This window comes from Lachnellula hyalina (assembly GCF_007821495.1).
Source record: "Lachnellula hyalina strain CBS 185.66 chromosome Unknown contig00144, whole genome shotgun sequence".
Taxonomy (NCBI): domain Eukaryota; kingdom Fungi; phylum Ascomycota; class Leotiomycetes; order Helotiales; family Lachnaceae; genus Lachnellula; species Lachnellula hyalina.
This window is the reverse complement of record NW_022157258.1, coordinates 26,639-40,591: the sequence shown is the minus strand read 5'-3', so window position 1 is coordinate 40,591 and position 13,953 is coordinate 26,639. Positions and strand designations below refer to the sequence as shown.

The window sequence follows — 13,953 nt, the reverse complement described above, 5'->3', positions numbered from 1 at the left end:
TATCGCTCCATCCCGTGCTCCACCCCCTGGGACCGAAAGACCCGTCCTCTCTGATTCTAGGATATCAAAGACATTCACGATAGTCTGTCTATCCGTCAGCAGGTCAAGTACATTGCATCAAGCAAGGGGTCGTAATACATCTTGACCCAGATATATGGACCTGGATCTAGATCTAGATCTGCACCTGGATCTGTATGCAAGATCATGTGGGGTACTGCTTCATATTGATGTATCCTGCGAACCAGCAGTTTATGCTCTTTGCATACGCATACGCTGTTGCGTTGCATGGCATGGCATCTATGCAGGTACGGACGGTATTAGTGCGTTGTGATTCTGTTTGTCGTGAACTTCTTCTCGTCACATATATGTGTGTCGACGTTTTCTTCCATTCCGTCTACTTGTTCTTTGTCTGCCTTGATTAGATTGCGTCTCACTTATTTCTATCACCTATGTCTCATTCGATCGAACAAGACATGACCCTTTCTGTGGGAATTTGAAAGTGAATTTACACGTGATTTGGACCAGCTAATCCTGCTAAACTTGGAGATTGTTTGCTGTCAATGCCAATGATGGTAGCAGATTATTCACTGGTGGAAGTCTTTTGTTCCAACATCTCATACATAGACAATTATATTTTAGATAGTAAGTCTTTCCTAATAATAATAATGAATGCCAACTGAAAGTCCAAGCAAGGACACTATAAAATACATGGCAAGAATATAGGTAACTCCACAACCATCCAATGAACGCAAGCGTCCAATCAATCAAACATTCCAGCCTCCGAATATTCCCTCCCACCTCTTACTCCAAGATATAAAGACAGTGCCCACGAAAGAATCTAAAAAAAGATATTACACTCCCACCAGCTACCATACAGACAAAGCAAACACTCTCCATGAAATATCTCATATAACTGAATATCTCCACTCAGTTTCCCCCCAACATGACTTTTCTGATTTGAGTACAAGTAATAGAACAGATTTTGAGTGAGAAAGAAAAGTGGTGCGGACGGGCCTCCGCTAGCGCCGAGAAGCAAAAAGAGAGAGCAACCTGAGAAATCTTTTTGTCCAAACTCGAAATTCCACCGTCGACGACAGCCGTTGAAATCGTCAAATACAGATCTGACCAAGGAAAGTATCATGGAAAGCAAGCGCCAAAGTTCTAACTGTCACCACGGCAATCATGCTTCATGTTGAGCTTGACATTGAACCAGACAAGCTCACTGCCATGCTCGAAGTTGACGACCGGTGATGTCGAGATGACCGTGGAACATAAGTTTCTAAATCCAACGGAACCCTTTGCGGGTGGCGCAGACGTTCCTGCTTCACAGCATCGGGTTCCTGTTGTTTTCGAGGTTTTCCCTTCATCAGACACAGCTCTGCATAGAGGGGTATCGCTTCCGCGACAAACTGAGTTCTGGAAGACTTTTTGCCCTCCTCGGTGTGGCGTAGGACATGCGCCTTCAGGTTATCCGTTCTGTTGAATATTTTATGTTTTTCAATTGGGCAAAACGGACAGGGAAACCATTCATTGCCGGCGTGGGTTTTTTCATGTCGCTTTAGATGTTCCTGTCTTTTGAACTTTGCTGAACACTTTGGCCACTGGCAGAGCCTCTGGGGCTTGCTTTCCACTCGACAAGAAGTGTTATACAAGATGCTGTCCTTGACGTCTCTTTCTTCCCTCTTTTGCCTTCTTTTCTGGAGGCGGGCCGCCTGGCTTTTGACACGTTTGTCCGTGTCTGCTCGTGATTCAACGGCCGACTCAACACCACGTAATAGAACCGGGCTCATGATCGGCTCAGGCTTTGGCTGCCTGGATATTGCAGGGCGGGTTGGAGACGTTGATGACGACTTGAGCTCCTGCCCAGGTAGCATCAAGTACGACATCTTGCCAGGAGGCGAGTTGTCCAAAGAAAACTCTTCTGCGAAGTCCGCTTCTGCATTGTCGTAATGGAGGTCAAAATGCAATGCACCTGGCCGCATCGGCGACTGAAGTTCGTAACCTTCAATGAAGGTCTGCGACGGCACCACAAAGTTTGATGACATGGGAGATGAGCCATCTCCAGATGTTGGGGAGCTCAGGCCATGCTCCAAAGATGGCATTCGGCTTTGGTATCCATTGCAGGTTCCAAACGTGTCTACCAGCGGACTGGTGTAGGCGGGGAAATTATTATAGTCCATCATTGACTCGTCTTGCAACACTTTTGTGTTCCCCGAGTAATTGGGTCCAATATGTGTAGCTTCAAAATCATTCATCATGTCTTGGGTCAGTGCTGACATTGCACAGTACCCTGTCGCTGTCCCGAAACCATCGGGGTTAAAGAACGAGGTAGAAAGATATGCATCTTCTGGCTTCAATGAAGCAGACGACGATTGGGAACTGGATCCCGGAGTGGCGGTCCCAGCCTCTACAGATGTATAGGATCCGGTAGACGATGAAAAAGAAGATTGAACGGAATTGTAGCCGGACGGCGAACGCCCAGTTGAATGAAAGTTGATTGGGTTGGAGGGCTTCTGTTCCATAAAGATGTCCATTACTGTGGTAAATGAGCGTGGTGAGCCTATGATGAGTCTTGTCAGCATGGCTTTGTCTGTATTGAGAGTGTAGGACTGGGTTAACAAACAGTGGGTGCCGCTTCAGAACGTATATAAGATCCTTGATTCCGGAAAAGACTGACTGTGCTGTAGAACTTGGAATGAGTGGGTGGCTTCAACAAAGTTATGGAGTATTGAAAGGGAGACAGCTTCATTCATTTATCAATAGAAAGCAAGAAAACAGAAAGCAAGAGTATCCAGGGCGATGATGACCTGAGATATCGATTGACCGAGCTAGATGAGAGTTTGCTAGACAGAGCTTACATGAGGGACCTCGAATATTGAGTAACGAGGGCAAAGCTGAGTCGCGTAGTGAGTCGCGAACTTGAACAAATTATCGCGATGGAATGTTGGTCAACCGCGACGGACCCTCCTTCCCGCTGGATTCGGAGCAAGCTATTCTAGCACTACTGTCAATCTTCCGGCCGATTCACACCTCCCTCAAAGAATCATACCTTTTGGTTTCTGGTAACAGACACCGGGAGTATCTTTAAGAGCAAGGGATCTCTATCGTTGTTCTGGCGTCCAAATAGACTTGGATCAATAATTGCGGGGAGTCGACGATGTGTACATGTACCTTGCAGAAGTTTTGCATGAACCCCTTGGGGAGGGCGATGCTCTTAATGCACAATGCATTGCGCTAAGAGGCGACGGCAGTCTTTGAGCAGGCCGGAACAAGATCTATCACCAGCTTGGGGAAACAAGTCGAGGTTCAAACCTCACCAGTGAGATACAATTTCGAAGATGGCAGGGCAACTTTAAGCCTTCAGGTCTCACCATCAGACGCGGTCGTTACTCTTTAGAGTTCGATGAGGCGGCTTTCATCAGCCTCTATGCAAGCCAGATCTCGGCGGCTACGCTAAAACGACGATCTATGATCGACTAATCCTGAAAACTTGGGGGAGGCTGTCCTCTGCCCTGATTTGCGCTGGGATTAGAGATCCACTTCCCAAATTCCTCACGGAAGACCTTCGGACTTTGGTCAGGAATGGAGAGACTTGCTACAAGGCAATGAGCTAAACCGACGAGCTTTAACAACTGCTCCACTTCTCTCACAATAGAGACGACTCGTCGACTTGAAATCATTAAACAAAGCGACCACGGCAACTTACAGAACGTAGCGTTGAACATGTCTGATTGTACGTACATGCAGGTCAACCCTCGAGACAAATACAAAGAACCTCCGAGTATACGCCGCTACCATCATCATCCAGCTGGATTGAGTATAGATATTCATTTGAAGATCGGAGATATATTTTACATTCCCATGAGAATCAGAAGCCAAACAAGAACCAAAATATGATAGGAAAATAGTGAACCCAGCAGATAATCGCGTCTATCTAGCCAGTCAATAGCCTTTCATGACTGGATATGGGACATCGCGCTTGCAATTGTCCTACATTATGTTACGGGCACTTAAGCCTGGACTCGAGATGGCTCATCTCATTGACCAGTTTGCGGGGCCAGTAAAAAGCGACTTGTACCAGATCGTCGGTTAATTGCCTTGTCCGATTTCATGAAAAGTGACAAAATCGGCCGGCCAATAAACAAGCAGGCTGTTTCAAGCCACAAAACTCCACCGACAAGAAGGCATATTAAGAATGAAATTTGGACGAGAAAGACGCCGGTTCGCCGGCCGGGAAGATGGTGAAGGCGAAGACACGATCTCGGTCGCCTGGTTCGATGGCAGAAATGCCTCAACCGAATATGTTCATTAATCGTCCGGTCTTCGGATCTCATGCAGTTCTGGAATGCTGGCACTTGGCGAGTGGCATGCATTATAATGTCGCGGGGCTACTTCCGGGGAAGGAACCTCTCTACTTTTGCTTTTGCTCGCGGATGTATTTGACCAACGGCCCGCTATCGTCCCTTTCACACCAGCTTCTGCCAAGTCGGCCAAGAACACGATTCGGCTTCGCTCTCGTGCCGGCTAAAGTCAAGATTTGACACAAACAGCTTGAGGAGGCCGAGACACGGTTTTTGATCTGCCTGTCCAGGCAATCTTGGCACTGTGCAGTGTTGTTTTTGGTTCACACAGCATTCCTTTTCTACCGGTATATGGATAGTTGCATCTTGCATGCCTCCGAGACCTGAGTTTTTAATCTCAATGCATTTGTTGATAAGGTACACAGCAGGCTAGCGGTACCCAAGGAAACGTTCTGGGTCGGTCTTGGGGCTGTGATTGGAAGAACCGGCTTTTCATTTGATTGCGGGGTGGCAATTTTCTCATCGAATAGACTGACTGCCTCTTTCGAAAGTTCCCATTCAGCGTAAATTCCCCCGATTATCAACGCGTCCTGCAATCCCCTGTCAAAAGCCTGCCTGCTTCAAAGATGTTACAGCTAACGCGGAAGTTCTAGCGACCTTCCGGCCAGCGCTATTCCTCTTATTGCTTCTTCTCCGTTTCTTCAGTGTTTAGTGATTCAATCCTCATATTATGACAGCAGGTCACATGAAGCTTATGTAGCTTTTAGTTGATGGCTTCACGCTCTCATAAACGTTAAATGCTGCGGAAAAGATGTGCCGTTTCCAATCAGCCATGCTATTTGTCCTTCACGATATCAATTTCAGCTTCAAGGTAACCCTGATCGTTGCCTGCTTAGTAGATGCTCTGGGCATATGTACGGCATCACGCACACGATTCTTTAAAGACCATGGTAAGCTGAGTGGCAGATGGTCTCCAAAGACCGTCCTGAGGTGGAGTATATGAAGAACGAAAAGGGTCTCCAATAATTCATTATACCCATACTCAATTTGAATCCTACTTTCTATTCCCCTCAAACCATCAATCACCCCTCTTCACTAATATCTCCTCCTCAACTTGATTACCATGTGCTGGGTCCACCAGTACCTATATTACAAGTGCGGTTGTCTAACCGCACCAAAGCTCGTCGAATGTCAGGATCCCAATTGTCAAAATAGGGTCTTGAATCTTCGCCCTGAGCACGGTGGCGCTTTACCATGGCAAGAAGCGCATGAGCAGGACAACTGCCCTCGGCACAGACCTAAACCACCAGCGCCATTACACGGACCCAGCGCGGAAGAGAATGAAAATATACATTCTCTCAACCACCCTGAGTATGTATTTTTGCGGTCCGAACGAAGCTTCGTTCACATGCTGACACTCACTTGCAGAAGACACCGCCATGGGGGCTGACGGGAAGAAACGCGGTCATTAAAGTGGCGAGGCTACTTCTTGCCTTTGTTTCGATGTGGTCAAAACCTTCCTCGATGCTTTGCTTGCGTTGTACATTTCTACTCTTCCATCGAATCCCAATCAAAAAAGTTGTCGATTCAATGCACCTTCATTACCTGCACAGCCACGACACAGCGACCAAGCTGGAAGGGCCCGTATATTTTTATTCCGTGACTGGAACATGCTCTGGAAGCAGTGCGACGGTACATTCAACGTTGTATGACAACGCTGGCGTGGAGTTAATATCTAGTATTGCCGATTACCTCGAACAAATTCCATCTTTTCTTTCCTTCTAAAGACAGCAGGGTTTTTGCTGGACATATTGCGAAGCTTGTTATATAGCGAACGTTATGGTAGCGGTTAATGTAATGGTTGACCAGTTTTACGCTGGGGGTGGGAAGAGTTGCATATCTACTGGCCCCGTCTGGGCTTCTTGCTCTGTTTCTCTTCTCACAATATATTGCTTTAAAGGATGTCCATAGCGGAAATACATAATAATAGTCTGTTCTCAACATCCTGTTCTGCATCTGCATCCATCCGCCCCTCACATCCACATCTCCCTACATGGCACTCCAAATCGAGAAACCCACCTAAAAATTACTATAACAATTGTAGATAGATGCCTTACTCAGCGCAGCGCGTCCCACGATCTCTTCCCTTCCCTTCTTCCCTCCCCATATGCAAACCAATACGTCCAAGAGCTTTTACAAAAACCCGCATTCCATTCCGTTCCATTCCTACCCCACCCCCGCCCCCGCCCACTTCTTCAGAAGCAATGAGAAGCACCGCACCTGCAGGCCCGGCTCGCCCACAGGAATGCCAGGAATGCCACTTCACTTCACCTATACTCCATACCTTTCCAATAGTCCAGTCTGATACCATGTCTACCGGAACGATTTTCCGGATCCCCTCGCCAATGCATATGTTGCCTAGATTCCCATTGATACGAGATATGCATACCGTACTCGTACTCTGTGGATACCAAACCGTCGTATCGCATCGTATTTTACTTGTACAGTACAGTATGGATGGTATGGAGTTGAGAATCGATCGATCGATCGAGAATGGCACGGGGATCGGATCTTGACCCGAGTGCGTGGCCAGTAGGAAAGGGGCCAGTTCGATCGGCTCGGTTCGGTTCGGTTCGTGGGCTCCCCGACTGAAGAAAAGTACACACACGTGACTTCATCCCGTCTACTTTATTGTCGGACAATGCTGGTCACAGAGAGGACGATGAATAGCATCAAGGCTAGCATAGAGGTGATGGGTATATTCTTATGTGTCTTCTAGGTAGACGAGCTGATTGACACAAAGAGTTTTATCCCATGAACGGCTTAAGGATTCATTGATTGATTCATTGATTGACGCCTATACGGAGTACTGTACTTCACTGTAGATACCTAGGAGCATGGAGTAAGCTGGCTTGGTGAGAAAGAAAGTCTGATGTGATGTGATGCAGTTCCACTGACTAACACGGTGATTTTGTTGCTTTGGTTTCACACCCCTTTTGTAGATAGTGCGTTACTGTATCCGACCTCCCTCTTCTACGCGAAGAGACTAATGTCATTGAATGATGTTGATAGACTTCCAGCATCTCGAAACTTGTGTCGGTACTGGGAGGTAACCATATAGAGTATATCCTTATCCGCATATCTGACGAACGAATCTACATATCAGATTCGGCAGAGATACGGTCCCGTATGGTATCCCGGGAACAAGGATACAAATTCCGGACTTAGAAGCCCGTGCATCGATTTCTTCAATATTCTCGCAGCAAAACATAAATGCAGCTAGCTACACATGAGTCTGCGTCATCCGCGGCTCCAGCGCTCCAGCGCTCCACTTACCCATGCCAATAACGACGCGGATAGATACTGCACAGCCAACACCTGGGGACTACAATGCAGGCTTGAAAAGGCAATCCGGGCTTTTTGCCCTACTTTTTGAGCTTGGTGCAGTAAAGTGGCATATCCCCACTTTGTTGCTTGCTTGCCGCGATTTTGTTGCTCCTTCTTTCCACCGGTACGCCACTGCGGCTTCGGTCAGAATGTCAAGATTGCACCTCAATAAAGAAAAATGTAACATGCTAAATGCTGACACTACACGACTGTTTAGTCATACAGTAGATACACAATTGCTGGGGCGTTATTAGGACGTAGTACTTACTACTTTCGACTTCTCCAACTCCAACTCGCACGGCACGAGACCCAGCAACCAGGTAAAGATCCCGGTCTTCCGGCCGGCTAGATCCCCAATCTCTGTGGAATAAGGTTCCTTGGGTAGCCAATCTTATGCCTCTTTCACATGGGAAATGTATAGATGATGAATATGGCCCAATAGGAGCGTTCCCATGGCCGTTGAGATTCTGCATGTTCGATTATGCGGCTGCATGTTATCGGTTCTCTTCCGCGAGCAACTCGTAAGCGAATATTGAGGGCTAGTGCTCACTTGAGCAGATATTATTGCTTCACGCGATGTAGGGAGTAAGGGATCCATGGAAGCGTTGAGGTGGACAGTTGAGGTGGACATGGTCCAAAGGACGTTCCAGAACATGATGATGAAGAAAGAAAAAGAAAATGCAGACGTCTAACAATAGACACCGACTGCCAAACCTTTGCATAAACCCTAAAACAAGAAAAAAGCGAGATGGGAACGGGATCTCTGATTCCGATTACCCCTCTAAGACAAACTCCTCCTCCAATTCCTCCTCCGTAGCCTCCATGCCCTGACTACTCATCAACTTCGCCCCCTTCTCCTCACTCCCCGCCTCCACCAGCAGGTTCTCCTGCACCTCACAATCAACCAGCGTACAGTCCTCTCCTAGCTCCGCCCTCTTCCCCACCACACACCCCGTCAGCTTACACCCATTCCCTACCACCACGCCATCCATCAGCACGCAGCGCGTTAGCTTCGCGCCGGCTTTGATCTGGCAGCCTGCGCCGACGACGCATTCTTTCAGCGAGCAGCGCTCTTCAACCGTCACGTTCTCGGCCAGGAGGCAGTCGGGGCGCGTTACGGTGGTGCGCGAGGCGATGCCGGCTGGGTAAGCGATTTTGCGGGGGTGCGTAAGTGGGGATGTGCCGCCTGTCTCGGTGGGTTCTAGTTTTGCGAGTTGCAGAGATACGGATAACAGTAATGGTGCGGTATCGACGCGGCGGATCAGGGCTGTAGGGGTAGGGTGTTGGTATGTGAGGATAGGCGGTATGATGAGTTTTGGTTTTACGTCCGCTGGCTTTTGTACACTCGTTGTCCAGGTACTGCTTAAGGTGCTGAAAGCACTCTCGTCTTGTGTCGATGGGGAGTCGAGGAGATTGTCGTCGTGGGATGCTGGGCTGGAAGAGCTGTTGAAAACTTCAGCTAGTCCGAGTTTCTCGCCGAGACCGTCTTGCCAGCCTGCCTTTGCCCACCATCCGATTACATCTTCGCCGATACTGTCCATGTGGTTGTTGCTATTGATCATGTCCATTACCCAGGCTGGAAAGATGTAGATATGTGCGTCCCGATGCGAGCCTAGCATGCGTACTCGTGAATGTGCTTCTAAAAGACTGTGGCGGATTGAGAGTTTGCCGCCTTTTTCGGTGACATCTTTGAGTGTATCTGTCGGCATCGACATGACGAGATTCGAGAGCTGTGATAATACCGAAGACTTGGGAGCTGGTACTGGTCCGGCTTTGAGTGGTGTCATTGCGATGAAGTCTGTCTCTTCTCCTTTTATAACACTTTCACCCCGCGTATCGTAACAGACGGTCATTCCCCCTCTTCGACCAGCCTTCTCTCCATTTAGAGCCATCTTCGGGTGTCCCAGCCCATTTTGGTTCGGAGTTGAGCCGCCAAGAGATGCTTGTGTGACCATCCAAGCCTCGAGCAAAGCGTCCCCTCCAAGCTCACACACCAAGTCACACGGTAGAATAATGAAGTCTCCTTTGACAACATCTCGTACTTCTGGTAATCGGAAGATTTCTGCCGTTCCGGTGGTGTTGTCTAGGTCTTTCGGCGCTAAGAGATCTGGCTTTGGGAGAGGTAGGCCAGTGAGATGGGGATTGGTATTTAAAGCTATGGTAATAGCTGGCGCAGAAGATGGTGGTGTTATTAAAGTTATATCTATAACAAAGTTAGCAATTGAGGTTTGGAAACTGATGTCCCTGTGACAACGTGACTTGGAACGTGACTTGGAAGAAAAAGCTTGATTGGCAATTTCCAGCTCAAAATGGTTGGTTTATGTAGTATAAACTAAATGGGGAGATAGGTTTGTGTATAAATACTTACTTGTGACGCCCATCCGATAGCAGAACTCGAGCGGGTACCATACCATAGGCCGGTTGGCAATGGGGAGAAGAGCCTTTGGGGTTTCATCTGGATTGGCTGTGAAGGTCGGAAATGATGATCCAGGACCACATAGGATAATCGCCTGAAAAGACATGATTGGTTTTTACCAATTACAAGCTTTCAGGGATTGGGGTGAATCTATAGATGAGTTTTGAAGATTTTAATATTGGTCAGTCAAAATATGAATCTCATTGTCAGTCATAGCCAAGACTAGTCAATCAAGCGAGCCACGGGATCCCGCTCCGCTCCGCCATATGGCCTTGGCATCCGCCACGCCCCCGCCGTCGCGATGGAAACCAGCCCAGCCTCGGAAGTGGAAGTCAACAAGTGATTTAATATCACACTACCCAGCCTCGCCATTTCGCTGTCCCCGCTCCAACTTCTCCATGCGCAACTGCGCACGCAATGATCTCTGAAACCTCACGAATAATACCCCACGATATTAGTATTGCAAGAAGCAGATATTTTTCCCAACGTGGCACAATCTAAATGTCGGGCTCCTATGAGCGCACCTCGCGCAGAACCCAGACCTCCTCATCCTCGCGACGCGGCACCTACTCATACTGGATCCCGCTGGCGCTCACAGTAACAGTTGCAACGGTTGGAATTGCAGCCTGGATATGGAGTGAACGGAGCGACGACGACGAGGAAGATGGCGATTTCCCACCTGGGCCCAATCCCTACGATCGCCCTGATTATGGCAGGAATCTCGACGGTAGCGTGCGTACTGGACCTCCCTCATATGCGGATGTGCGACCCGGAGAAGTTGCGTATGGGACCGTAGGCCAGCCGCGACCTGAAGAGACCCAGAGTTATGTAGCGCGCATGTCAGGTGCGCTGCGGAGGACGCCTAGCCCACAGCAGGTGTTCGACAATGTGAGTAGGAGTGTTGTTGGAGGTGTTGCGGCTGCCGGGGCTGTGGTTGGAAGTGCGCTTTCTTCCATTCGGGAAGAGGATAGGAATGCATATAAGGATCATAGGACTTGGTCAGAAGAAGTAGAATCTCGGGATCCTGGTGCTGGGCCTAGTGCTGTTGATACCCGATCTACGATTATGCCTGGAGATGCGCCTTCAGCACGAGCCAGTGGAAAGAGGAAGACGGTGGCTATCGTTGTGTCTGCAGATACCACTCTGGATGACATGGATGACGAGGATGCCTTCCATGAACACGCAGTAGGAATTCCTATATTCCGTACTCCTACGCTATGCTAACATCCGCAGTCAATCCTCTCCTACCTCCCCCAGAACACCGACTTCTCAAATACTCGCCTCTTCGTCCTAATTTACGCCCCAGATTTGAAAGAACACCCTCTTGATGCGGCAACCCCTCGTGCCCCAGCCTCTCTCAGCTCTTCGTTCTCGAACATTGGACACGAACAAGCACAATCACCGCCTGCAGATTATGAGAAAACAATGTGCGTTACAACTTCTCCCATTTATAGATTTATCACTAACAGAACTAGATCAACCTCTTCCGGCTCACCAGCATTCAACGCAGTTTACTCCCAAGCCCTCTCCCTCGTCGAAAAGGAAACCATGGTCCTACCATTCACAACCCCCACAGGACACGTGCACATTCTACGGCACCTAGCCCCCGAAACTGTATACTTGCAATCATCGCTCGCTGGTCCTGACGGCGAGATCATCACCCATCTGCAATCATGGCTTCGCCAAGATGTGGTGTTGGTCGTAGGTGCAGAGGGTGGACATGGTGGTGGGTTAGCGGACAGCGAGAGTGAAGCGGAGCCGGAGAAGAAAGTTCAAAAGTGGTGGGAGAAGGAGGAGCGGGTTGGCAGGGGAAGGGGTGTAGTTGTTGTGGAGGGACTGAGGGTGGGTGATGATTGGGTGCGGAGGGTGGAGGGGAAGGATTAAAAGGGGTGTTTTTCTGTTTACAATCTACTATGGGGGAATACTTAGGGGTTTCATGATATTGTTCCTTGATTTGCTATTTAACTAAATATATGAGCTATGAAAACCACCGCGACTGGAATATATTCTTTCTTCACCGTCCTTTCCTACAATTGTCAGCCTCATTTTCCTTCTCGCATCCCAACGTTGACTTGTAGAAAGGGGTGGGGTGGGGTATTCCCCAGCTTGCAAAGCCTGATTGGTTCGTTACTGGTTTCTGCACTAACCCCACTTCGTACGTTTACAGTAGACATCCAGACGCTAACCCTGTCTCGTATTTTGGGTCTCTTAACAGTTAACTTCAGATCAACAAGACACTTCTACTTTTTGCCAGATACGTAGGAATGACCGAATTGACGAAACGTCGAAGTGTTTTAGAACTCCCTTGCTGGGAATAGACACGCCCGGTTGTTCACTAGTATTGTGTCCAGGCACATATTGAGTCGATCACATCTTGTAAGTTCTTAGATTCAAGAGCATCACTTCAGCTAATTCTTGGTATAGTAATTCCGGTAATGCCGATATTTCCGGCGGTCCCTTAACCCCATGGTATAACTGCTACTATTTAACTTACTTGTATATATATGTGCGGACTGTTCGTCAACCACGGGTGACTTTCTTGCCAGACACTTGTATCACTTGTTTGGTTGTGTTCACAGATATAAAGTTCATTCTATATCCTCAGTCGCTGTGGGATACGTAGTTTCTGTTCCCTTCCAAGGTGCATTCAAGGCCAGCACTTTATTGCAATATTTCAAAACCCTCATGATGGCTTCGGCAAAGCCTCAACGCATTTTCATGACTGGCGCCAATGGTTACATCGGCTCAGTCATTACTGAATTTGCTATTTCAGAAGGATATACCGTCGTGGGTCTTTCACGTTCCGAGAAAAGCGATACCAAACTCCGCAACCTCGGCGCCATTCCCGTTCGCGGCGACCTACACACATACGACGTTCTGACACGCGAGAGCGCCCAAGCTGATGTCGTGATCCATCTCGCCGATGCACTCGCTGGAAACTGGGGCATGGAATACTCAGAAGTGGTACGCATTCACAATGCAGCTGTCGATGCCATTGCCGAAGGTTTGAAGGGTTCCGGAACGCCATTCATTGAGACGTCTGGCTCGCTCGTCACAGCACCCGATCCAAACGGCGGAGAAACGACCGAGTCTTCGCCGCTGGTTGAAAACCCTGTGAACAATCGCATCGACAGTGAGAAGTATTCTCTTGCGCAGTGCGAGAAGGGCATCAAGGTTTCTGCCTTGCGCTTGGCGCCATATGTGTATGGCCGTGGCGGCAGCGGCGTGGGCCTCTTTATGGGCACGGCTGCGAAGAATGGCGAAGTCACATATGTTGGCGACGGCTCTACATGCACTACTACAGTGCACGTTGACGATGCTGCTAGATTATACCTTCTAGCTATCAAGAACGCAAAGGCTGGTGAAACATACAACGCAACGTATGAGACGGATGTGACCTCCCGCGCCCTGTCCGAGGCTATGGGTGAGGCCCTTGGAGTTCCTGTACGCTCGATATCCTTTGGAGACATGGTATCAAAAGTAGGGGAGTTTTTTGCCAAGTTTTTGAGCGCTGAGAATCGAGCTTCGAATGCCAAAGCTGTCCAGGAGTTGGGGTGGCGACCGCGTGAGAAGAAAATTTTGGATGATATAAAGTCGGGATCGTATGTGATACTTGCTAAGAGTTTGCGAAAGCCTACAGCTTGAGCAAATTTTGAGATGACTAGGGAATCAGTACGAGCGTGGTTGTTGATGTTCTCACCCACGTATCCGTGCACTTGATAGGGGGCCTTAGCGCAACACTAGCGTATCTCTATCCAGACCCACAGATATCCATCCATTCTAGTGCTACTTTTAGAGAAGTCATCCTTTTTTCCATCCCATTCGTACCAAAACTTTCCCCGGGAAGTG

At 48.5% G+C, this 13,953-nt stretch overlaps 3 protein-coding genes across 3 annotated transcripts; 2 read left to right on the top strand and 1 right to left on the bottom strand.

Moving 5' to 3' along the window:
• Positions 1–8,461: 8,461 nt before the first annotated feature.
• Eif2b3 (Translation initiation factor eIF-2B subunit gamma) lies at positions 8,462–10,210 on the bottom strand (the record flags this gene model as incomplete). Its single annotated transcript, XM_031152737.1, has 2 exons — positions 8,462–9,891; positions 10,057–10,210. 2 exons carry the CDS (start codon positions 10,208–10,210, stop codon positions 8,462–8,464), a joined length of 1,584 nt encoding a protein of 527 aa, XP_031002929.1.
• Positions 10,211–10,605: 395 nt separating this feature from the next.
• LHYA1_G007811 (uncharacterized protein) lies at positions 10,606–11,988 on the top strand (the record flags this gene model as incomplete). The annotated part of the gene is made up of 3 exons (XM_031152736.1): positions 10,606–11,289; positions 11,338–11,531; positions 11,580–11,988. The coding sequence occupies 3 exons, from the start codon at positions 10,606–10,608 to the stop codon at positions 11,986–11,988; spliced, it is 1,287 nt and encodes a 428-aa protein (XP_031002932.1).
• Positions 11,989–12,792: 804 nt separating this feature from the next.
• Positions 12,793–13,749, top strand: LHYA1_G007810 (Uncharacterized protein; the record flags this gene model as incomplete). The annotated part of the gene is made up of 1 exon (XM_031152735.1): positions 12,793–13,749. One exon carries the CDS (start codon positions 12,793–12,795, stop codon positions 13,747–13,749), a length of 957 nt encoding a protein of 318 aa, XP_031002931.1.
• Positions 13,750–13,953: the final 204 nt, after the last annotated feature.